A 27,757-nucleotide genomic window follows, 5' to 3' on the forward strand; every position below is an offset into this window, starting at 1 on the left:
CGTGTCAGCTTAATGTGGGAGGAAAGCCCGAAGTGATGCAGGTCTCAGACGTTTACCACTTCGGTGAAACCCACAAGCACGGGTATGGTGCTGACAAACCTAGAAACCTAATCGGGGCGAACCGGTATTCGAACCCACAATCATAGGTTTCTGGCGTGTCCAAGGGACGCAACTCTGCACAGCGAATCGCGGCGCCTTAGACGACTGGGCCACCCGTGCCCCCCTGCATTAACAAGGACTAGTCGGCTCGGAGTGTGTTGTATACTGCAACAATCTTGAGAGGGGTATTCATGTTAAACTGCAGCATGGTATCTCAGAGGCAAAAGTCCGCAAGCACGCAAGCACGCAAGCACGCACGCACGCACTCACTCACCAACACAAACGTGTTTGCACGTCGGGACACAAGTGCATTGCAACGCGACGTTGACACCCCATTTCGCCTCATCTACAGTCGTAACTCTCTTTGCCAAAGGTAGCGCCATAGATTTATGGTAATTATGATTCATGGCTTCAGTCCAGTGCTCGTGGATCGGTGTGGTCAAACACCTGTGTCCCTATTCTCCCCTGGACACGCCGTGACAACAACCCAAGTCTCAAGTATGAAAGCCTAATGGTGCCACTTTGGTAGCATTATTTTTCTTTTTTTTAATCAAAATTTATCTTTATACAATCATTTTCTCGAGATCTCTCGTTCTTTCTTGTTACTTCGATTTGTTTCTCGTTACTTGGATTATTTTCTCGTTATTTCAAGTATTTTCTCGAAATTTCAAGTTTTTGAAAATAAACTTGAAATAACGAGAAAAAATAACCGAAGTAGCGAAAAATAACTCGTAATTTCGAGAAAATGATTGAAATAAAAAGTAAAAAAATTGAGTTTTTGAAATAAACTTGAAATAATGAGAAAATAATCGAAATTACGTGAAAAAAATATATGTGCTACCAAAGTGGCACCATTACGTTTTCGAAGTTTAACCGAACTCACTCTTCAATTGATACCTACCCCTTGGCTCAAACGTAATATCGCTAGGAATTGGATCCCTGCCAAGCTTGCGAAGGGCGTTGTTAGTTACACTACAGACATACACGCCCTCGTCCTTGAAGGAAGGTCGGGGGATACGTAACCTTGACTCCATCCGTCGCTGTTCACCTTCAAGTTCTCGCACCAGCTCGCCATTGTACATGTGTTTCCAGTCGCTGAACGTCACGTGACCTGGATTGGCCCTAACTCTGCATATCAAAACGGGTTCGACGGTTCCTCCACCGTCTGCCAGGAATTCCAGCGCCACCGAGGGAATTGGAGGATCTGTAAACAAAAGGGGACGTGGCTAGATATTTTGACTATATTCCAAGGTGATTTATTTCATTCGGTACGGAAATAGTTCGACTAATTCAATTTAGTGAATGAGTGAGTATGGTTTTACGCCGCTTTTAGCAATAGTCAAGCAATATCACGGCGGGGGACACCACAAATGGGCTTCACACATTGTACCCATGTCGGGAATCGAACCCGGGTCTTCGGCGTGACGAGCGAACGCTTTAACCACCAGGCTACCCCACCGCCCCTAATAATTCAATTTAGATATTAGTTCCACCTCACTATACGTTAGGGGGCGGTCGGGTAGCCTAGTGGTTAAAGCGTTCGCTCGTCACGCCGAATACCTGGGTTCGATTCCCCACATGGGTACAATGTGTGAAGCCCATTTCTGGTGTCCCCCGCCGTGATATTGCTGGAATATTGCTAAAAGCGGCGTAAAACCATACTCACTCACTCACTCACTATACGTTAGACTTAACATTATTTGTTTGTTTGTTGTTTAACGCCGCACTCAGCAATATTCTAGCTATATGACGGCAATCTGTAAATAATTGAGTCTGGACCAAACAATCCAGTGATAGACATCATGAGCATCGACCTACGCAATTGGGATACGATGACATGCATCAACCAGGTCAGCGAACCTGACCATCCGATCCTGCTAGTCGCCTCTTACGACAAGCATAGTGGCCTTTTACGGTAAGCATGGGTTGCTGAAGACGGATCTGCACGGGTCAGTGAGTGAGTGAGTTGGGTTTAACGCCGCTTTTAACAGTATTCCAGTTATATCACGCCGTGTCAGCTTAATGTGGGAGGAAAGCCCGAAGTGATGCAGGTCTTAGACGTTTACCACTTCGGTGAAACCCACGAGCACGGGTATGGTGCTGACAAACCTTGAAACATAATTGGGGTGAACCGGGATTCGAACCCACACTCATAGGTTTCTGGCGTGCCCAAGGGACGCAACTCTGCACAGCGAATCGCGGCGCCTTAGACGACTGGGCCACCCGGCCCCCTTTGCACGGGTCGGACTTAACATTAAACATATATACCCTCAATCTCAGAACCGCACACTCAGTTGTGATTATACTGAATTACCGAAAGATCCATAAACGAATATTTTCTTATAAACATTGGCCCCTGGCTAAAACACGCTGCGTAACTTTTTTGATTGATATTGAGACTTGTTCCCCGATTTTACCGATATTTAAATAATCTCTCGATAACATTCCATTCTATCATGATTGATAACCAGGACTTTCCGCAACAGCGTCCGTTTAAAGAGCAAAACATGTGTAATCTATGAATACACAATGCCATTTAGAAAGTGGTAAAATGTAACAAATGTTATATTTTTGGGATAACACTTTCTTAGTAAAGTACAGATTCTCGTACTTTTTGGGGTTGAGTCCCGTCCGGGATTCGAACCCACACTTTCCAGAGTGAGGCACCTAATCGCCAGCACACAAAGTCAGACGTTGAAGCCTCGGTGGCTGAGTGGGTTAGATCGCTGACTTTGTGTGCTGGCGATTAGGTGCCTCACTCTGGCAAAAGTGGGTTCGAATCCCGGACAGGACTCAACCCAAAAAAGTAAGAGAATCTGTACTTTAGTAAGAAAGTGTTATCCAAAATATAACATTTGTTACATGTGTAATCTAGCAAAGAAACTCCATAGCATTGTTATTTCAGCGTAGACGCCGTGATATAACTAGAATACTGTTCAAATCGACGTTAAACCAACTGAAACACTCACTCACTACTAGATAACATGTAGTCTCTGAAATGAACATGTCGTACAGAAAAAAACAGTTGTTCAGTTATCTTAATAAAAATATAATAAGAGAGAGCCCAATGTCTCTCTTATTTTTTTAGATACTGCAGTAATCTAGACTTGCCAAACATTATAGACTTGCATGGTCTGTATTTGATATATATTTGTATCAGGGTCTGTAAGACAGACTAACTCACTGCCAGTGATACGCCGTGTCTTCCCAAGAGACCGACCCCTTAATCCCCAGATTTAAGTAATCTGTTGTGACAGTGGATTAGTGCATTGGGATTATCTCACACACTAGAAGGATAGACAGACAGACTGTTTATTACATTCTCACATCTGTTTACATATTAAGTGAGTGAGTGAGTGAGTACGGTTTTACGCCGCTTTTAGCAATATGCAGCAATATCACGGCGGGGGACACCAGAAATGGGCTTCACATATTCTACCCATGTGGGGAATCGAGCCCGGGTCTTCGGCGTGACGAGCGAACGCTTAAGCCACTAGGCTACCCGACCGCCCGTTTACATATAAAGATAAATGACATAGTAAAATAAACATTAAAGAGCCATCCTTCTATGGGTTATGAGAGACTATTAAAATACAATTGCGAATCACATAAAACTATTTGCTAAAATGCGCATAAAACATTAAATAAACAAACACACATTCTTAAACAGGCAACAGCAACTTACACACTATGACAAAAAATAGACTTGCGTTTTTGTAATAAAAAATTGCAGGTTTGGCAGCTGTGAACAGTACATCTGGGTTGGACTGTATGAAAGACACTTTTTCAACATCAGAATAATCACTGAAAATATAACAAACTTGGGTACATCTTCTTGGAGGATAGCGTCGTGGTAATAACCCGATATACCTGTCTTGAGTGAGTATAGTTTTACGCCGCTTTTAGCAATAGCCCAGCAATATCACGGCGCGGGACACCAGAAATGGGCTTCACATATTGTACCCATGTGGGGAATCGAACCCGGGTCTTCGGCGTGATGAACGAACGCTTTAACCGCTGGGCTACCCCATGGCCCCTGATTGGCGTAGGCTATAGCACCAGGGGTTGCCTCCGATGGTGGGATTGGTCAATGCATTGTGTTCTGACCATCCTGACCCACGGACTGTAAACACTGCACCAGTTAGCCAACAAAGAAGGCAGAAGGAAACTCAGGAAGCCAGCTCTTAGGTTTGGATGCAATAATGTTCGCACGTGATGTACGTGCAGCAGGGCGTGGAGTCATCCCACAGATGACATCCTTACCTGGTCAGCTTGCTGACGGGGTTAACCTCTTTGGTCATGTGGACAAGGCGTCCGACCTCAGATCAGAAGGTCCGTAGTTCGAATTCCATCACGGGACTCAAAAATTGTATTGCCGCTACATTGTCGCCCAACGTGGGGCTGAGCACGTTCATATCAAATTTGAGCAAAATAAGTCTCAGCACCCTACTATGCGGCCCGGGACGTGCCTTCCGTTGACGAGGGAGAATGTAGCAGGGCGTGGAGTCATCCTACAGATGACACCCTAACCTGGTCAGCTTGCTGACGGGGTTAACCTCTTTGGTCATGTGGACAAGGCGTCCGACATCTGATCAGAAGGTCCGTAGTTCGAATCCCATCACGGGACTCGAAAACTGTATGGCCGCTACATACGCAAGAGCGTTGTTACCACCAACAAACTCCGAAAACTGCAAACGGTCATCGCTATGCTATACAAACTGACCAAACCAGAAAGTACTGCGTCAAGGATTTAATGCTCAGAATGAGTGAGTGAGTGAGTGAGTGAGTGAGTGAGTTGGGTTTAAGGCCGCTTTTAACAGTATTCCAGTAACATCACGGCGTGACAGCTTAATGTGGGAGGAAAGCCCGAAGTGATGCAGGTCTCAGACGTTTACCACTTCGGTGAAACCCACGAGCAGGGGTATGGTGCTGACAAACCTAGAAACATAATTGGGGCGATCCGGGATTCCAACCCACAATCATAGGTTTCTCGCGTGCCCAAGGGACGCAACACTGCACAGCGAATTGCGGCGCCTTAGACGACTTGGCCACCCGTGCCCCCAAAGGCCGTATATGGCTGATATATTGTTGAGTGCGTAGTTAAACTACAACACTACATACAGACAGCTGTAGGTAGTTTACATTTGACATTGCTTAAAACCCGTGGCTATTATGCATCCTCTGTTAAGCAAACAATGAGAGATGAACGTGCAGCGGAAATCGACGTCCATCAAGAACTGATTGATTGAAATCGACAGGTTTTCTAAACGGTATATCAACGCGGCTGCCTGACAGCAGAGCGATTAAGGACACAACTGTACGCATTGAAATCAGTGTTCTATTCTTGTCACTTGTTCAATTACTTTGAAATCAGAATGTGGTCCAATTCACGTAATTATTTCTTCAGTCGGAGGCCATTGTGAACGTGTGTCAGAGGTGGGTTTGACGCCACATTGAGCAATTGTTCAGTACAATCTAGGCGTGTAACGTTATGGCGGTGAGAATCGATTCTGAGGATCTACTCACGAGGATCATGGCGCGATAATAGGTGAACTGAAGACGACGTTACCATTCGTACCCCCTGCCTGAAGTTTTGGTGTTATAATGAGGCCAATGAATATAAGAACGGTGATATGTCTTTGACGCCAGAACCGATAGTCATCTGACTGGTTTGTTCTTATTAATACGTTACAAAGATCGGAAGTGACTGAGTGAGAATGGTTTTACGCCGCCTTTAGCAATATCACGACGGGGGACAACAGAATTGGGCTTCACACATTTTACCCATGTTGGGATCGGCGTGACGAGCGAACGCTTTAATCACCAGGCTACCCGCCCCCCCCCCCCCCCCCCCCCCCACACACACACACACATATACACACAGCCCCCACCCCCCACCCCACCCAGCGGCGTAAAACTATATACACTCGCTCACTCACGCACTGTTGGTCACCAAGTACCACATTACAAGAAATCAACAGCTATTTTCTATTTTGCAAGTTAGCAAATTGTCGTGATGACTAATATCAATCTGATTGTTTGTTTACAACGTTATAAATGACCCTCTTTCGTCAGTTCAGGTCGATCTCTCTTATCAGTATTAGAATTTTTCTTAAATAGCCAGCTCTAATTAATACTTTCGAAATAAGATTTTGTATTTTGACCCGATGAAATGTGATAGTTGATTAAATCTCGAGTTGGAGTGCGTGTGGCGACTATTTCCGAACGTATTATATGTCAGGTTTATTGGGAATTGTGACATTAGTTTTGAGACGATGGTAATTTTTAACAAAAATACTTCTTTTAAACAAACAATCAATCAATATACGTACAACAGTTCAGAAAAAAATGTTCAATTTTATTGAACATCTATTTCAAATGTTTAATTATGCTAGTTTTTATTCGAGGAAAGCTAGTGAGTACATTGCCACACACGACGGAGAGACGATGCGTAGATTAGACGAAAGCCTTCAAAATGATGTTTGTTATTTGTTTGTTGTTTAACCCCGAACTCAGCAATTAGTCTGTTAGTCAGCGGTCTGTACATAATCGAACCTGGGCCAGAGAATCCGGTGACTGACATCATGAGCATCGATCCATGCAATTGAGTGAATGAGTGAGTATGGTTTAACACCGCTTTTAGCAATCTTCCAGCAATATCACGGTGGGGGACACCAGAAATGTACCCATGTCGGGAATCGAACCCGGGTCTTCGGCGTGACGAGCGAACGCTTTAACCACTAGGCTACCTCACCGCCCCCCATGCAACTGGGATACGATGACAAGCATCAACTACGTCAGCGAGCCTGACCACACGATCCCGTTAGTCGCCTCTTACGACAAGCATAATCGGCGTGTACAACAAGCAAGGGTTGCTGAAGACCTATTCTATCCCGGATCATTTGTCTCTGTCGGATAAATGATAATACAGGTAAAATGAAAGACGATAACGCATTGATGATCGATACGACAGAGATCGAACAATGTCAATGTCTCTTAAGGTACTGGGGCACTGTGTTAACCTAGATTGCTATTGAAAAGAACACCACACACGAATTGGTTGAGTGAGTGAGTGAGTTGTGTTTAACGCAGCTTTTATCAGTATTCCAGTCGTATCACGGTGTGTCAGCTTAATTAGGGAGGAAAGGTCTCAGACGTTTACCACTTTGGGGAAACCAACTAACAAACCTGGAAACATAATCATAGGTTCCTAGTGTGTCCAAGGGACGCAACTCTGCACAGCGAACCAAATTTGCCACTTCGGTGAAACCCACGAGCAGGGGTATGGTGCTGACAAACCTAAAAACATAATCGGGACGAACCGGGAGTCGAATCAACAATCATAGGTTTCTGGCGTGGCCAAGGGACGCAACTCTGCACAGCGAATCGCGGCGCCTTATACGACTGGGCCACCCGTGCCGCCATCGACTTATGAAGTCAACATGCACATTGTAAAAGTTTGCACGGGATCCGGGGGTGAGTACTTACATTCTACTTCCAACTGGACCTGTCCAAATCTTGCTTTCACTGTGTTTGTGTTGGTCACTAAACATCGGACGGTCCGGCCATCATAGGTCCAATCAGGCCGAAGCCTCAGCGACTGTCTGCATCTATATTGCGTGGAGTCGAACTCGGAATGGGAGACTGTTGCTGTCAAGTTCCCGTAGTGCCAATGGAAATCGAACAGATGGTCACAGTGACACATGCAGGTGATGGTCATCTCGGCGTGGTCAGTCGTGGAGCCTCGGTTACCACTGATGTCAACGTCAGTCGGCCAGACTGCAATGAAGACAGTTAATATGCATTGGAGGAATGAATGAGTGAGTGTGAGTGAGTGAGTGAGTGAGTTTGATTTTACGCCGCTTTTAGCAATGTTCCAGCAATATCACGGCAGGGGGACACCAGAAATGGGCTTCACACATTGTACCCATGTCGGGAATCGAACCCGGGTCTTCGGCGTGACGAGCGAACGCTTTAACCACTAGGCTACCAGACCGCCCTAATGAGTGAGTGAGGGGGAAGGGTGGATGTGGGTCAGTGTGTTAATGAACGGCCGAGTGAGTGAGTGAGTGAGTGAGTCAAAATGTCTGAGTGATAACTACATATTACATAAATCAAATAGTGTACACGTCATCAGGTCTAACGTTGTAGTTACATAATGGCTAAAGCTTTCAGAAACCTAATGGCGCCTTGAAATGAAGTTTAACGTTGCGTTCAAGATTATTGCACCTATATAGCGCGTGTGTATGTGTGTGGGTGTATGTGTGCGTGCGTGCGTGTGTGACTGCTTGTACTAGTCCAGCCTGATTTCGGTTTCATAGTGCTAGCTCACTGAGACACCACACGCCACAGTTTAACATGAACACCCCACTCAAACACAGTGTACTGACCTGTTTGGGTTTTGCGAGCGAGTTCACCTTGGAGTGGAGTGGCGTGTGAATAACCATTTAGCATGTCGTGACCACCACTGTTATTAATGCATACTCAAGAAGATTAAGATAACTTTTTTAGCACGGCAGAACGGGATCAGGTGGTCAGGCTCGCTGACTTGGTTGATGCATGTCATCGTATCCAAGTTGGTCATGATGTCAATCACTGGATTGTCTGGTCCAGACTCGATTATTGACAGACCGCCCATATAGCTGGAATATTGCTGAGCGCGGCGATAAGCAACAAAGAAAAAACAAATTTACATATACTCAGCATACAGAATGAGAATGTTGACGATGTGATCAACAGCTGAAGAACATGATGTTAATGCCACGTCACGCTGATTGGAAAATGGATAACGACTTTGAAAACAATGGAAAGTGTAAGATTGAAACGCAACTTGTGGTTTAGCCCATATAGGTGCAATACATGACAAGTAACAGCCAATGTGGGTATACAATGTTTCATTCAGAGTGAGTGAGTGAGTGAGTTGGGTTTAACGCCGCTTTGAACAGTATTCCAGTTATATCGCGGCGTGTCAGCTTAATGTGGGAGGAAAGCCCGAAGTGATGCAGGTCTCAAACGTTTACCACTTCGGTGAAACCCACGAGCACGGGTATGGTGCTGACAAACCTAGGAAAATAATCGGGGCAAACCGGGATTCGAACCCACAATCATAGGTTTCCGGCGTGGCCAAGGTACGCAACTCTGCACAGCGAAACGCGCCGCCTAAGACGACTGGACCACCCGTGCCCCAGTTTCATTCAGATGCAATTGAACTGCACTCTTTGAAGTTGAAAATGCGACCCTTTATATCTTATTATCTGCGTGACCCCTTTATATTGACGCTGGTATAAAACACATATAAATGATAGCAAAGGATGGCGGGAAGTTTAAAGACCTAACAGTGTTATAACAAACCAGAAGGGAGGGTGATCTTCACTTCCACTTCCGGACTTCGTAACTTCCGGTACGGATCTTGGCATCGCCATTTTGTTCTATTGAGTGCGGGTAGAGCTGTGAATGCAACAGACACCGTTTTTTTGTCACAGGTGTAATTAAAACCCCTGGGTAGGTCCTGTTGGCTTGTGAATTTGCAACCCCCGATATACTGGACGGTTGCATCCCCGAAGTCATGGTCATCCGATGTCCAGCGGACCAGTGGAGAGATGTAGGGCAGTAGACATGTCAGGTTTAAATGGCTGCCAAAACTGGCGACCTTCTGTGACGCAACAAGTACAGGAATTTCTGAAAATGTAACGATTGTATGATCAATAAACTGTTAGTAAACTGTTGTTCTGTTTGGTGTTTAACGCCGTGGTCAATATTCAAGCTATAACATGGCGGCCTAACAACAAACGAGCCCTCACCTACCTTTGGGATACGATGACACAGAACCAAAGCACTGGGCCAAGGACTTGTTTGTTTGTTTGTTTGTTTGTTTGCTAGTTTGTTTGTTTGTTGTTTAACGCCGCACTCCGCAATATTCCAGCCATTATGACGGCGGGCGGTCTGTAAATAATCGAGTCTGGACCAGACAATCCAGTGATTGACACCATAAACGTCGATCCACGCAATTGGGATACAATGACATGCGTCAACCAAGTCAGCGAGCCTGAACCCCGATCCCTTTAGTCGTCTCTGAAGACAAGCATAGTCGCCCCTTACGATAAGCATGGGTTGCTGAAGACCAATTCTACCCCGGATGTTCACGGGTCCTCTATTTTGAGTCGACGGCGTTTTAAAACAACACTGAAGGCGTGTGCAACTTTAGAGTAGCCACCATGTTACAATATCTGCAGTGATTAAAATTCAAAACATCAATATTGTTAAATAAAGTATTGTAGAAAGTAAGTTGATCTTATTGAATCACTTATATTAGACAGAGTTAGCCTTATACCCCTTAGATTTATATCGGCTGGTATATATTTTCGTTTAGTGTCTTGTTCAAATCCATAGAGCTGCTCTTGAATGTTGACCTGCAAGACGCTATTGAACTTAAAGATTACATAATACTAGTTCCGGTTCATTTCTTATAACAGTTTCATACAGTTAAAGAAACTTTATTTTTTCGCCATAAATTCATTACTTATTTACGTTTCATTTTATCTGCTAGTTTATATAATAAATTTCTTTAATCTTCTTATAACGTCCATGTGAGCAATACTCAACAACAAAAGTTCCTGTGACCAATATTTTAGTATATCTTAAATAAGTAAAGTTTGGTTTTCAATATTGATGTACATGTATGGAATCAAGTCCCAAAAACGCAACTGCTACAGAAAAGCATGCATTCCATACAAAAGTTGACTTTTATGCAAGCCCCATGCATTTCACTACCCAAGAGTGGGTATAAAACATGTTCGTTAACGGGATTCCATATGCATTCAATTCATTTGTTTAGCATCGTGCTGACAACAACCACTCATAGATCAGAAGAACAAAAACATTACGGAATTATTCAATATTACGAAATGCCACGCCTGTCCGAAAATGAGCGTCTGCGAGCCATTGGTATGCTTGAAACAGGATCGAGTCAACGTGATGTTGCAAGACAGTTTAACGTCCACAGAAACACCATTTGGTGTTTATGGCAACGTTGGCAACAGACGAATTCAGTCAGAGATCATCCTCGGAGTGGCAGGCCACGCGTAACCAATAATCGACAAGACAACTGGATTCGAACAACACACCTACGAAATCGATTCCAGTCAGCAACAGTGACTGCAAGAAGCATCCCTGGCCTTCGACGAATATTTTCACAAACCGTACGTCGTTGCCTCAGATGTGCAGGGATTGTCGCCAGAAGATCCGCCAGACATCCCATTTTGACAGGAAACAACCGTCAAGCACGTCTACAGTGGTGCAGACAGCGTCTACGCTGGACGGCCATGCAGTGGGGACAAGTTCTATTCACTGACGAGTCTCGTTTTCACCTCAGCCACAGCGATGGACGGATTCGAGTGTACCGACGTCGAGGTGAACGTTTTGTCAATCATTGTGTCATGGAAGAAGATCGGTTCGGGGCGGCAGCGTTATGGTATGGGTTGGGATTACAGCAAGACAGAGGACCCGTTTGATGGTGGTAGAGGGAAATCTCAATGGACAGCGCTACCGCGACGAGATCATCGGCCCATACCGTTTTTGCGTCGTCATGGCCCAGGCATTACCTTTCAACATGACAAGCCCCGGCCTCATATTTCTCGACTTGTTCAGGGTTCTCTTCAACAAATCAACGTGAACGTCACCCCCCGGCCGGCTCGCTCCCCTGATCTCTCACCAATCGAGCACATGTGGGATGAGATGGATCGGCGCCTTCGACGTCAACCACGTGTTCCACAGACACTCCAGGAACTTCGAAATATGGGCCAGCAGATGTGGACAGATGTACCACAGGACTTTGTGCGACGCCTGGCCCATTCCACTACAGGACTCTTTATCTGTTGCAAACCGAAATTGCTTCAGATTTGGTAAAAAACATAACTTTGCATTAAATTTTATTCAATGTCACAGGAACTTTTGTTGTTCAGTATATAAGCAATCGTGTCTGTTTAACGCTAACCTTGTAAATGACCTCTCTCAATGATGTCTCGGTGACGCCGTTAATGTTGTACATTTTTTACGAGTGACCGCCTCCGTGGTCTAGTGGTAGAGCGTCCGCCCGGAGAGAGGAAAGTCCGGGGTTCGATCCCCAGCCGCGTCATACCAAAAGACACTAAAAGATGGTACTTGTTGTTACCATGTCTGGCGCTCGGCATAAAGGGGCTAAAACAAGGACCGGTCGGCGCGGAGTCAGTATACTGTGTCTGAGTGGGGTATTCATGTTAAACTGCGGCATGGTATCTCAGTGAGCTAGCACTATAAATCGGCATCTGTCCGGACTAGTACAAGCAGCCACACAAACATACATGCACGTCGCTATATAAGTGCAATAATCTTGGACGCGACGTTAAACCCAATTTCACCTCACCTCACATTTTTTATGTTAATATCGACCCACCCTTACATAACGTTAATAATGACCTACCCGTTGCCGTGACAACGTTAATAATGACCTACCCGTTGCCGTGACAACGTTAATGTTGACCTTCTTGCTCTTGATGTGATGTGTTGAGTCGTAGCAGTACCACTTCCGTGCGTCCGAGGTCATGGCATCACTGATGAGGAGACTAGTCCTGTTCCCCTCACAACTAGTTGAGAAACGTTGATCCTTGTGCCAAACCACCTTGCATTCGCCTTTAATGTTCCGTCGTATGTCTGCAACGCTCACCTCGTTGTGGTACCAGATGACGCGGTCAACGTTGACGTTGACGGTGCAGTCCAAGGCCAAGGTCGTGCCAGGGATCACTGTTTCGAGGTCAACCTTTAGGTCCGGCATCAGGATATCTCAACATTGAACATGTCTTATTATAAATTATACATGTCACATTATAAATTCAATTTCACAGAGACATGATGTACAGTAAACTACGGTTATAACGAACACGCTTATAACGAACTGACGGATATAACGAACTTATTTTTTAGTCCCGGCTATTTGATGTATATGCTGCATATATGCTTATAATGAACTACGGTTATAACGAATTAAAATTAGTCGTCCCTTTGAGTTCGTTATAACCGTAGTTTACTGTATGTGTGTGTACTGTGTAATATGGCTCGCTTAGGTTAAATTATTTACATTATCCTTTTCACGGAGCTTGATTCCAAGGGCCTAAAGGCCATTATACAGTGAGCTTAGCATGAGGCACCGTATTACTGCTGCATTTCCGGTTTCCCTGTCACTCGAATAAAATTTGTGATATCGATGAATCCCAAGTATAAAGTGCGGAGCACAGGAAACTATAGTAAACTACGGTTATAACGAACACGCTTATTACGAACTGACCGATATAATGAACTTATTTTTTAGTATTTTTTATTTGATGTATATAAGCTGTATATATGCTTATTAAGAACTACGGTTATAACGAATTAAAATTAGTGGTACCTTTGAGTTCGTTATAACCGTAGTTTACTGTATATGAACTGTTTCTCTCTGTAGATTTTAACATATCTCCGAATTTCAATTGAAAACAGTTTAAGATGGCGCTGTTGTATAAAACAAGCGATCTGTACTGGCGCTTCGTCTGCACCTAAAGACTATTTCTATATGGTTCTATTTTGTGAAACATAATTAGATTTAAAACTTTTAAAACTTAATAAAATATACTTCGCATAACTGCTGATGAACATTTTAGTCATCTTATCTAAGATAATCAATAGATATAATTGTTTCGGCTTAAATTTTTATTTTAAACACCTTACGGGTCACGTGGTTGTAAATTCATTTCTTACCCCAATCCTTTTTGAAACAAATCATTTCTAAACTAACTTCTCCAGCCAAAGATTACCTTTTACAAACTCTGCCTTAAATTAGCGATGGTTAAATCGATATAATCACATTAACACAACAGTAATTTCAATTATTAGTTACATCAACATGTATTCTTTGTTTTGCCAAGGAGATTATATTCAGACCGCCTCCGTGGTCTAGTGGTAGAGCGTCCGCCCGGAGAGCGGAATGTCCGGGGTTAGATCCCAGGCCGCGTCATACCAAAAGACGTTAAAAGATGGAACTTGTTGTTTCCCTGTCTGGCGCTCGGCATTAAGGGGCTAAAACAAGGACTGGTCGGCTCGGAGTCAGTACACTCTCTCATTTCATGATGTCACTAAGATTCTGTAAATTTTGTTTTTGTTTGTTTGTGTGTTTGTTTGTTTGTTGTTTAACGCCGCACTGAGCAATATTCCAGCTATTAAACGTCGGCCTGTAAATAGTCGAGTCCGGACCAGACGGTTCAGTGATTGATATCATGAGCATCGAGCCACGCATTGGGACACGATGACATGCATTAACCATTCAGGGAGCCTGATCAGGGTTTAAATGGCTGCCCAAAAAAGAGACCTTCTGTGACGTCACAAGTACAGGAATTTCTGAAAATGTAACGACTGTATGACCAATATACTTCGTAAAATGTTGTTCTGTTTGGTGTTTAACGCCGTAAAGTGTGAAGGTACTGTTGTCTTTTTTATCAATAAGAATTGACTACAATATTGTTTTGAGTTTCTGGAGGTTTAAACGAAAATCTCGGTGTGCACACTTTACGAATATCATAGCACAGTGTGGATACCGGTTATTACGTATATATCGTCATGAGACACACACACACACACACACACACACACACACACACACACACACACACACACACACACACACACACATTCATAAATCACTCTGCCTATTACTGTTGTGTGTAGTCATTTTATACTCCACTAATAAGTCCCACTACACAATAAATTGCTGGCCAAAGAAAGTTTACGCTTGAAAATTGAATTTGACAAAAAAATTACAAGCGTTATCAAATCAGTACCAGTCTGAAAACAGTCGAAACACTGCAAATATAAGTTCCAAAACTCAACTTTGATACCCGTATGAAATACATCACCATCGAATAACCATTCCCTGTTTGTTTCTTCTGTAGACATCATCACTCATGTCCTTAAAATGCATTTAGAAGTGGTGCACATAAGGAAGTGAATTAATGAATTATTTATTCTCTACCTTATCGGGGGCACGGGTGGCCCAGTCGTCTAAGGCGCCGCGATTCGCTGTGCAGAGTTGCGTCCCTTGGGCACGCCAGAAACCTATGGTTGTGGGTTCGAATCCCGGTTCGCCCCGATTATGTTTCTAGGTTTGTCAGCACCATACCCGTGCTCGTGGGTTTCACCGAAGTGGTAAACGTCTAAGACCTGCATCACTTCGGGCTTTCCTCCCACATTAAGCTGACTCGCCGTGATATGACTGGAATACTGTTAAAAGCGGCGTTAAACCCAACTCATTCACTCACTCACTCTACCTTATCAGAGATGTGTTAAGCGTCTTTTGCGCGGAATGTTTATAACTAGTCTAAGCCCAACCTGTATCATATTGACACTTTGTCTATAATCTTGTATTTTCTAATTCGTGTGCATGGCAACCGAACATGTTTTGAACATTTCCAACGTGGGCAGAGCGAGAGTGTGTTGTTGTAGAAATATATATATCCATACATTCACATGTATGTCACTCGTGCAGATGGTGTACAAATTGACTGTTTTTCCAATTTTTTAATTGCAAATTTTTTCACATATACATGCTGCGTTAACAATAAAATTTTCCCTTTCTGTTTATTGAAAATAAAAAATCATTTTTTACATATGCGCGCTGCCTTAAGATGACTGTACTGAAACAGAGCACAGTGTGGATACCGGTTATTACGTTTATATCGTCATAACACACACACACACACACACACACACACACACACACACACACACACACACACACACCACACCACACCACACCACACCACACCACACCACACACACACTAACACACACTAACACACACACACACACACACACCACACCACACCACACCACACCACACCACACCACACCACACACACACACCACACACACATACACACACACACACACACACACACACCACACACACACACACACCACCATACCACACACACACACACACCACACCACACACACACTAACACACTAACACACACTAACACACACTAACACACACACTAACACACACACACACCACACCACACCACACCACACCACGTACACACACACAAAAAAGGTGAATTCTTAAGTGAGTGAGCTAATGTTGTCTACCCGGTAGATGCCAATAAACTATAGTGACATCCCGTTCTCTGTGAGTCATGTGGGGCGGTCGGACAGCCACGTAGGTAAAGCGTTCGCTCATCACGCCGAAATTCCGCCGGTTCAATTCCCGACATGGGTACAATGTGTACAATGCCCAGTCGTCTAAGGCCGCGATACGCTGTGCAGAGTTGCGTCCCTTGGGCACGCCAGAAACCTATGATTGTGGGTTCGAATCCCGGTTCGCCCCGATTATGATCCTAGGCTTGTCAGCACCATACCCGTGCTCCATGGTTTCACCGAAATGGTAAATGTCTGAGACCTGCATTACTTCGGGCTTTCCTCCCACATTAAGCTGACACGCCGTGATATAACTGGAATACTGTTAAAAGCGATGTTAAACCTAACTCACTCACTCACTCACTGTAAACATTGATAACGTGGGTTGGATCACAGAAACCTGCAGATGTGATGAAAACAAAGAGTGGGTGTGTCTTTTTCACAAACACCCATTTCTGTCAATATAAACACATGTAAAATATGAGATTTGACAAATCCATTCCCTTATACTCGGAGTATACTGTACAAAAGGTGTTTAGAATGTAAAAAGATACAAACGGAATACACATTTGGTGTGTTCCATCTAAACACTTTTAGGGTCTAAACACATGAAATGAGTTATCGTCTCACAGCCTAAGCACCACCGAAACACAACTTCCCCATCATGCTTAGAATCAAGCAACACCAAGAATTTTGTAACAACATTTTGCGTCATACATTGCCTGTAAATAACGTTATTAACGCGTACCACGATTTCCAACACGCTCTGACATCCAAATTTGAGGGGGGGGTGGGGGGTGGGGGGTGGGGGGGCGGGTAGCCTCGTGGTTAGAGCGTTAGATCGTCACGCCGAAGACCCGGGTTCGATTCCCCACATGGGTACAATGTGTTAAGGCCATGTCTGGTGTCCCCCGCCGTGATATTGCTGGAATATTGCTAAAAGCGGCGTTAAACCATAGTCACTCACTCACTCACCAACTTTGAGGGACTCGCGCCGAAGTATTTGAAAGTGCCATCTTGTTATCAATGAACCTCAACTTGTCCCGGGAGAGCTTCACAGCTTTTGCCCTAACGTTTTGCAAATGTCCGAACACGTCCTGCCCGAACCCCTAGGGGGATTCATAGAATTCATACTCTGAATTCCAAAGATATCTACTCTTGGAAGGCGGGGGATACTACGCAAGTGTATATCACCAGATCTGGCAAAGAACCTGATCATACAAGGTGAGGTGAGGTGAAATTGGGTTTAACGTCGCGTCCAAGATTATTGCACATATATAGTGACGTGCATGTACGTGTGTGTGTGTGTGTGTGTGGCTGCTTGTACTAGTCCGGACTGATGCCGATGTATAGTGCTAGCTCACTGAGATACCATGCCGCAGTTTAAAATGAATACCCCACTCAGACACAGTATACTGACTCCGAGCCGACCAGTCCTTGTTTTAGCCCCTTCATGCCCAGCGCTAGACAGGGTAACAACAAGTACCATCTTTTAACGTCTTTTGGTATGACGCGGCCGGGGATCGAACCCCGGACCTTCCGCTTTCCGGGCGGACGCTCTACCACTAGACCACAGAGGCCGTCCTGATCAAAATAACTACCATCGATCTATATCGTCAAGCAACCTTCACTCTCCTTGCAGAACAGAGCACTCACCTTGGCCGTATTGGAATGTGACCTTGATCTGATCGCTGGATTTTCTTTTACGTGTCTCGGTACATAACCAGTTGGCAGTCGTAAATTCTAATTCTGTCAGATCCACCGAGTTATTTGAACAAGAGATCCAAATATTACCCCGATGATTTTCTGTTAAAACCCAGTCACAACTTCCGCCCTCGTATATCTGAACGGAAGCAGCGATGCCGCCATCTTTGGACCACGTGACTTCCTGGTCGCCAGTTTCCAGGGAACATCTCAGGGTAAGATTATCTCCCTTGATGACCTGTACTGCAAGAGGAAGAGAAAGTCACGATCAGAGAACAGAAATAGAAGTCTTTAGAAGTACTTCCGCGAGGATGAGCGTAACTTTGACGACTCTATTGATAGAGTATTAACATTAACTGTGTGAAATCAACAACATGAATTAAAAAAAGTAATCTATAAATATATAGTAAAACGACAAAGCCCTTTCCATCTCTAATAAAATATCTGCATAAAGCAGAGTTGATTGTACAATCGCGAAAAGGTGAGTGAGTGAGTGAGTTGGGTTTAACGCCGCTTTTAACGGTATTCAAGTTATATCACGGCGTGTCAGCTTAATGTGGGAGGAAAGCCCGAAGTGATGCAGGTCTTAGACGTTTACCACTTCGGTGAAACCATGGAGCACGTGTATGGTGCTGACAAAACTAGAAACATAATCGGGGCGAGCGGGATTCGAACCCACAATCATAGGTTTCTGGCGTGCCCAAGGGACGCAACTCTGCACAGCGAATCGCGGCGCCTTAGACGACTGGGCCACCCGTGCCCCCTCGCGAAAAGGTGAGCGTATCCTGGCGCACAGGTATCAAGCTTGCAGACCTATTTCTTTCCAAATACGATCCGATGGCAATGTCTTTTGTGTAACTTCTTGATTAAACGAGTTTTGCAGCCAATGTGTTCTAGCAGACATTGCTTATTGCCCGGCATATTATTTTTACAAAAAGTATCGATCTAGCCAATTAGTAAACGATGACATGCATCAACCAAATCAGCGAGCCTGACCACCCGATCCCGACGGCAAGCATTGGTTGCTGAAGAGCTATTCTACCCTGCAACTTCGCGGGTCTATTACGAAAAGTCAACACGCAAACCGTTTGTTAAAATGGCCAGTTAGTTGCTACGTTTGATCCAAAAGTAGGCTTGACTTGAAGGTTAATTAAACATAGAAAATGACACGCCCCGATTTACGTCCTATATCAATCACAAAGCGTCAGAACACTTCCTGTATCAAGCATTATGTGTCAGAACACGTCCTGTATCAAGCATTATGTGTCAGAACACGTCATGTATCAAGCATTATGTGTCAGAACACGTCCTGTATCAAGCATTATGTGTCAGGACACGTCATGTATCAAGCATTATGTGTCAGAACACGTCCTGTATCAAGCAATATGTGTCAGAACACGTCATGTATCAAGCATTATGTGTCAGAACACGTCCTGTATCAAGCAATATGTGTCAGAACACGTCATGTATCAAGCATTATGTGTCAGAACACGTCCTGTATCAAGCAATATGTGTCAGAACACGTCATGTATCAAGCATTATGTGTCAGAACACGTCCTGTATCAAGCATTATGTGTCAGGACACGTCCTGTATCCAGCATTATTTGTCAGAACACGTCCTGTATAAAGCATTATGTGTCAGAGCACGTCCTGTAGCAATCAAAATGTGTCAGAACACGTCCTGTATCAAGCATTATGTGTCAGAACACGTCCTGTATCAAGCATTATGTGTCAAACACGTCCTGTATCAATCAATATGTGTCAGAACACGTCCTGTATCAAGCATTATGTGTCAGAGCATGTCATGTATCAAGCATTATGTGTCAGAGCATGTCCTGTATCAAGCATTATGTGTCAGAACACGTCCTGTATCAAGCATTATGTGTCAGAGCACGTCCTGTAGCAATCAATATGTGTCAGAATACGTCCTGTAGCAAGCATTATGTGTCAGAACACGTCCTGTATCAAGCATTATGTGTCAAACACGTCCTGTATCAAGCATTATGTGTCAAACACGTCCTGTATCAATCAATATGTGTCAGAACACGTCCTGTATCAAGCATTATGTGTCAGAGCATGTCATGTATCAAGCATTATGTGTCAGAGCATGTCCTGTATCAAGCATTATGTGTCAGAACACGTCCTGTATCATGCATTATGTGTCAGAGCACGTCCTGTAGCAATCAATATGTGTCAGAACACGTCCTGTATCAAGCATTATGTGTCAGAACACGTCCTGTATCAAGCAATATGTGTCAGAACATGTCCTGTATCAAGTATTATGTGTCAGAACACGTCCTGTATCAAGCATTATGTGTCAGAGCATGTCCTGTATCAAGCATTATGTGTCAGAACACGTCCTGTATCAAGCATTATGTGTCAGAACACGTCCTGTATCAAGCATTATGTGTCAGAGCATGTCCTGTATCAAGCATTATGTGTCAGAACACGTCCTTTATCAAGCATTATGTGTCAGAGCATGTCATGTATCAAGCATTATGTGTCAGAGCACGTCCTGTATCAAGTATTATGTGTCAGAACCCGTCCTGTATCAAGTATTATGTGTCAGAACACGTCCTTTATCAAGCATTATGTGCCAGAGCATGTCCTGTATCAAGCATTATGTGTCAGAGCATGTCCTGTATCAAGCGTTATGTGTCAGAGCATGTTCTGTATCAAGCATTATTTGTCAGAACACGTCCTGTATCAAGTATTATGTGTCAGAACCCGTCCTGTATCAAGCAATAAGTGTCAGAACCCGTCCTGTATCAAGCATTATGTGTCAGAACCCGTCCTGTATCAAGCAATAAGTGTCAGAACACGTCCTGTATCAAGTATTATGTGTCAGAACACGTCCTGTATCAAGCAATAAGTGTCAGAACCCGTCCTGTATCAAGCAATAAGTGTCAGAACCCGTCCTGTATCAAGCATTATTTGTCAGAACACGTCCTGCATCAAGCAATATGTGTCAGAACATGTCCTCTATCAAGTATTATGTGTCAGAACACGTCCTGTATCAAGCAATATGTGTCAGAACACGTCCTGTAGCAATCAATATGTGTCAGAACAACACTTCTTATATCAAGCAATATGTGTCAAAACAACACGTCCTATAACAAACAATATATGTGAGGATATTCGAAACAAAAAGTCGTAGCGACGTAAAGCCATAACTTAATTAACAACGCTCTCGAATGTTCCTGAGGCAGGTGCGTCCACTAGCCTTTTTATCAAAGGCTTGTTTCCACTCTTGCCATATAATGCCCACTTTCCTGTTCTATATATACAGTAAAGTACGGTTATAACGAACTCAAAGGGACTACTAATTTTAGTTCGTTATAACCGTAGTTCGTTATAAGCATATATACAGCATAATACAGCAAATTATCGGGACCAAAAAAGTAGTTCGTTATATCCGTCAGTTCGTTATAAGCGAGTTCGTTATAACCGTAGTTTACTGTAATTGGACTATCGCACAGATTTTCACAAAATCAACATACACGACTGGTACGCCTTCGTTTGAAAGTGATTTACCGCTGCCTGTTCTTTTAAACCCCCAACGATTGCCTATGTGTCAGGGATGAAATGGCGAATGTTTTCGTTATCTGATGGACTAGGTCGCCCCCTATCGTAGTCGCCATCTTTGTGAAGCTATACAAGAATAGAACAGCGATCTGATTGGATGTCGCGTTTTCATTACAAGGGACACAATCGTGATCTGCACGAGGTGGCGCCAGGGTCGAGCCAAGAAAAGTGGCCTTGATGAGGCAAGGGTAGAAACTAGGCTTTGGTATAGGCTAGTGGACACGATTGCCTCGGGAAATGCTTATCTCCATGTCAGAAGGATGATGTTTTAATTTTTGTTACCAAGTCAAATTCAAACATGTGGGTAGGGTAAATTCGTTGTAGCAGGGTACATGGGTTTTTCTTTGTCCCTCGTTAGGATCTAGGTGGCCTCCGGCTCGTGGTTTAAAACTTAACGCGGGGAGCATACACCCTCGTGTACCCCTCGAGATCCTTCTACAACTTATAACATTTTCTCCTCGCTAACAGAAATGGGTAATACGTTTGCTTGAACACGCATTTATTGCACACTGGAATACGTGATGAATGGTGACATATTGCAACAGTGACAGAGGAAAACAGTGCGCGTGGTCACTTTCGTTCGGCCAGCAGTGTATTCCAGTGGCCTAGCACAATAAAACTGGCATGAGTACAGACCAGCGCAAGCAGCCACACTCACGTGTACACACGTCGCTATATCAATTACATCATCTTGGACGCAGCGTTTATCTTCATTTCGGCCGCCTCCGTAGTCTAGTGGTAGAGCGTCCGCCCGGAGAGCGGAAGGTCCGGGGTTCGATCCCCGGCCGCGTCATACCAAAAGACGTTAAAAGATGGTACTTGTTGTTACCCTGTCTGGCGCTCGACATTAAGGGGCTAAAACAAGGACTGGTCGGCTCGGAGTCAGTATACTGTGTCTGAGTGGGGTATTCATGTTAAACTGCGGCATGGTATCTCAGTGAGCAAGCACTATAAATCGGCATCAGTCCGGACTAGTACAAGCAGCCACACACACACATACACGTGCATGCACGTCGCTATATAAGTGCAATAATCTTGGACGCGACGTAAAACCCAATTTCACCTCACCTTATCTTCATTTCACCTCACCTCTATGGCTTTACGCCGCTTCTAGCAATATTCCAGCAATATCACGGTGGGGGACACAAGAAATGGGCTTTACACATTGTACCCATGTCGGGACTCGAACCCGGGCTTCGCCGTGACGACCGAACGCTTTAACCACAAGGCCCAACCCCCCCCCCCCCCTCATACCATGGAATAGACATTATGCTGACACAGGTGACAATGATGCGGGTGGCAGTAGTCACCATCCTGTGACTGTGCATTGGAGTGAGTGAGTATGGTTTTACGCCGCTTCTAGCAATATTCCAGCAATATCACGGCGGGGGACACCAGAAATGGGCTTTACACATTGTACCCATGTCGGGACTCGAACCCGGGTCTTCGGCGTGACGACCGAACGCTTTAACCACTAGGCTACCCCACCGCCCCATGTGAAATGGAACTAACCCTCACCATGTATACGTTGTTAGACCTGTGCCTCAACCCCTAACGATACAGTTGTGTTACCTCTACAAGAACATTGGCTTTACAAAACTATTAAGGATAGCTTTGATGTATTGTCATCTTATAAGCTAGTTCATTATAAATGTGAAAATAATATGAACGACATAAGAGGATTTGGTGAAAATGCTATTCTTGCGACCAATGAAACCGGGAATGTTATTATTCTAGGACATCCAAATTCAGATATTAGTGAAGATCCGGGTTAGAATGGGTCTTCAGCAACCCGTTCTTGTCGTAAAAGGCGACTATGCTTGTAATAAGAGGCGACTAACGGGATCAGATGGTCGGGCTCGCTGACTTGGTTGATGCATGTCATCGTATCCCAATTGCGTGGAGACCCGTGAAGATTCCGTGGTAGAATAGGTCTTCAGCAACCCATGCTAGCCGTAAAAGGTGACTATGCTTGTCGTAAAAGTCGACTAACGGGATCGGGTGGCCAGGTTCGCTGACTTGGTTGATGCATGTCATCGCTCCAAGTTACGTGGATCGATGCTCATGACATTTATCACTGGATTGTCTGGTTCCGACTCGATTATTTACAGACCGCCGTCATATAGCTGGAATATTGCTGAGTGCGGCGTTAAACAACAAACCAACCAACCAACCAAACCAATTGCGTGGATTGGTGCTTATGATGTGAATCACTGGATTGTCTGGTCCAAGCTCGATTATTTACGGACCGCCGTCATAAAAATCAAACGAACAAAGAAAACAAAGATATTCTAACGCAACGTGACAAGTTGTTTAGACGCTATCAATCAGCAGTGTCTGCTTAGTGGAGTGTCCAAGTCCCTGATTGACTACGCACTGCTACCATCTCACCTGAACACCTCAGTTGTTAGATGTGATTTATCATCCAAAACTGGCTCCCACAGGAGATATTGCTTGGGTAAGATCAAGCGATATCTATACTGTAGATATCGCTGCAATGAAATTGCATCACAATGCTTTGCAGACCATTGTGACGTCATTGGTTACCATGACGTCACAATCAAATGACATCACTAATGGCTCTGCTACTGAAGCTGTTAGCAGTACTTTTTACACTTAAGACACTGCTTATTACTTTCTACAAACTGAAAAAGTTGGAAGAATGATGTTGGATGATAAATAAAATCTCACCCTCGTGTCTTTTGATATCAAATATATCAACACTCGTTGATAAAAGTGGAAGCCTCGGAGTTTTCCCACTTTTATCAACTCGTGTTGATATATTTGATATCAAAAGACACGAGGGTGAGATTCTCTATGTGTTAGATAGTTGTACTTATGTTTGAGATCACGTGCCTTGCCACGTGCCACTCTTCCGTACGGAATCTCGTACTCCTGTTGTCATTAAGAAACCTTAGGACCACAATGGCTTACATAATAATCACTATGAAATGAGAGTTACCAGAAGACTTTTGTGTTCTGATAGTAAGTAAATCTACTACATATGTGAAATATATAATCACTAAAAGCGAGTGTAGAGTGTATAGTAACGAGGTGAGAAATGAGTCCGCAGCCCCGTGAAGCAGATATAAATATATTTTCTTTTTTTTCTTTTATTGAAAAATTTTATCTTTAAAAAAAACCTTATTTATGAAAACATTCAATAAGTTTTCTACAGGTAGATAAGGACTATTTGACAAGGATGTTATTTATGATCGTCAAAAGGAAGTATAGTAACGAGGTGAGAAATGAGTCAGCACAGTCCCGTGAGGCAGATGTAAATCTATTTTTTGATAAAACTGTGAAGAAACGAAAACGGCAATATCGATATAGAACTAAGGTGCGTCACCGTGATCAAACAAATCATCAGCCTGGGAGAAAAAGGTCAAGAAGCAAATCGAAGAACATCATGACTCGGAGTAGACCCGGACCTACACCATTTTTCAAAAATACACAACAAAATCAAACCTCACAAAGCATGGAAAGTTGCTAAGCATTGGCCCTTACTAAACGACTCCTGCAAATTTGTTGTGGACATGTGCGCACTCTGGCGGCCAGGCAAAGTACATGGTCACTGCGAACGTTGTGACAAAGGGTATAATGATCTTCTGGTCCATATGATATGCCACTGCAGAACATCAGAATTCATCAGGGATCGTATGTGGTGTGAAATTGTCAACTGTTGTCCAGTAGAATTGAGTGTTACCTTACACTCCATGTGTGGCGTTGACCTAGTGTGCAGTCTGCTGTCATGCACACCTCCTGTACAAGCGAGTGAAGAAGACAATGAGCTGTTTGCAAGAACTGTGATCCAGAACATACACCAACTATGTTTGACACTATATCCTGACCCTTAACCTAATCCTGCTATTTCTCTTGTTAATATCTGTATAACCGTAATGAATTGCATGTAACTCTCCTATGGAATAAAGATGATAATAATAATAATAATATGTCACACATGATACAGGCCCAGGGGATCAAGGGCAATCAGAATGATGATCAAACTGATATAGATGAAGAGTTACACACAAGATTAGATCCTAGAGAAATGCCCTTACATACAGTCTGTGGAAAAATAAAAGTCTAGGTCCAGTTAACTATGCAATGCATCTTTGTTGTTTGCAAGCAGTTATCTTCTCGCGAAACTTTCCAGTTTTCTTAACATTTCTCAAAAAGGAATATCTCCCAAACACCTACAGACATGGGATGGTAATCTCGATTTATAAGGGTAAAAAAGATCAGTCAGATCCTAAAAACGACAGGGTCGTCATTATAACATCATGTGTAGAAACACTATTTGAAAAAGTAATTTTTCAACGATAGATAGAGTTGTGTACTCTTCGTTGCTCTTTCTTGTTTTTATAAGTGATATTATTGTATATAGATAAACATTTCAGTTGTTATGCTCGCTGATGACAATGTTTTAGTCCGCGCTCCAGTATCAAATCAAATAAGAAAATCCTATAGTTGGAAGCGTCAAACACACCTACAGTAAACTACGGTTATAACGAACACGCTTATTGCGAACTGACGGACATAATGAACTTACATTTTTGGTCCCGACTATTTGCTGCAGTTATACTGTATATATGCTTATAACGAACTACGGTTATAACGAACTAAATTAGTAGTCCCTTTGAGTTAGTTATAACCGTAGTTCGTTATAAGCGTAGTTCGTTATAACCGTAGTTCGTTATAACCGTAGTTCGCTATAACCGTAGTTTACTGTATCTGATTCATAAGGCAGGAGACGCCTTCAAAAGGTTGATACCATGGTCACCCCCTACATAAACAGACTGCTCACAGAACTTAAATTTTAACTTAAACATTAATATGAGTTAGACAACGCGTCATTCAAAACTGGACTTTTCCTGACAAAGACTTATTTTATGAATTTCGATACCATGTCTAGGGGAATCACAGACTGATAGCTATAGATTCTATCTGTATATTCACCTAAGATACAAAACACTTTTACATCAGACTTTCTGCGTCCCTGGAGCTATTTGACTCCAGTCTGCACAACACAGTACGGCACCATCATGCTATCGGGTGGTCAAGCTCGCTGACTTGGTTGAAGCATGTCATCGACCCCAATTGCGTGGATCGATGCTCATGATATCAATCACTGGATTGTCTGGTCCAGACTCGATTATTTACAGACCGCCGTCATATAGCTGGAATATTGCTGAGTGCGGCGTAACACAACAGACAAACCAACCAACCGTAGTGCTAACCCACTGAGATACTACACCGCTGTTCATAATATATAAGTAGACCTAACATTATGTCAGTCGCGCTATGACGCAATATTGTGAAGTCATCAAGGGAAGCTACTTGAAATCAATTGTGATTCGTCCTTCTCTCTCTTATTGTCAGTGTTGAAGGTTACACACTACTGAACCTATTCAATACTTAATACGAGTAAGTTTCTGGTGTCCACGATCGTGATATTGTTGGAATACTGCTAAAATCAGCGTAAAATCCTCACTCACTGAATACAACCATGGATAAGAAATAGGTCTGAGAATCCACAGAGATCTGGAGAACCATCCACCGATTTTAGAATCCAATACGGATTTCAAAATTCACCACACATTTGAGAAGCCAAAAACAATAAGAGATTCCAAAGTTAAGAATCCACCACAGATCTGAGATTCCACAACAGATCTGACTTGAACCTGCGTGCTCTGAATAACTAGGCAAAGTTGAGGGTAATGAACACACAATTACAGTGAACTACATAGTTGAAGATGTAACCTACCTTCCGTGCATTGAATGACGCCACCACAACACACCACGAACAAAGTGGCCAAGTTATGTCTCCAAACCATCGCGATCATGGTCCGGCAAACAAGCGGACATACGACATTCTGAGAACGGCACAAACACAATGTCACGACAACATATCTGCTGGAAGCTTAGTGCGGGAAGCAATGGCATAATACGCTAATTACCCTAATTTAGATGTCGTTAACGTACATAGTTAGAACGTGAAAGTTCGCACATAGCAGGAGAATAGTGGCCCTGCGAGCACTGTGAGTCAGAAGACGCGGTGGTAAAGCCGCATGCTCATTACGGCAATTATTGACTGAAGTCATTTTCATTCAGGAGTCGACATTTAACAAGGATTTTACATAGCGTTGTGTTGTGGTGGTGATATATT

General features: G+C 43.6%; 1 protein-coding gene across 1 annotated transcript in view; it reads right to left on the minus strand.

Moving 5' to 3' along the window:
• The window catches only part of LOC124115341, a 42,376-nt gene extending 14,879 nt beyond the window's left edge, over positions 1–27,497 (minus strand). Inside the window, exons 1-6 of the mRNA XM_046476291.2 lie at positions 27,356–27,497; positions 17,956–18,246; positions 12,589–12,915; positions 9,451–9,777; positions 7,588–7,878; positions 1,001–1,303 (exon numbers count right to left, since the gene is read on the minus strand). Coding sequence (XP_046332247.2) covers positions 1,001–1,303; positions 7,588–7,878; positions 9,451–9,777; positions 12,589–12,915; positions 17,956–18,246; positions 27,356–27,434 — 1,618 coding nt within the window. The 5' untranslated portion in view covers positions 27,435–27,497. The remainder of the gene's footprint in view (positions 1–1,000; positions 1,304–7,587; positions 7,879–9,450; positions 9,778–12,588; positions 12,916–17,955; positions 18,247–27,355) is intronic.
• Positions 27,498–27,757: the final 260 nt, after the last annotated feature.

This window comes from Haliotis rufescens, unplaced genomic scaffold, assembly GCF_023055435.1.
Source record: "Haliotis rufescens isolate VD_foot unplaced genomic scaffold, xgHalRufe1.0.p SCAF_34, whole genome shotgun sequence".
Lineage (NCBI taxonomy): Eukaryota > Metazoa > Mollusca > Gastropoda > Lepetellida > Haliotidae > Haliotis > Haliotis rufescens.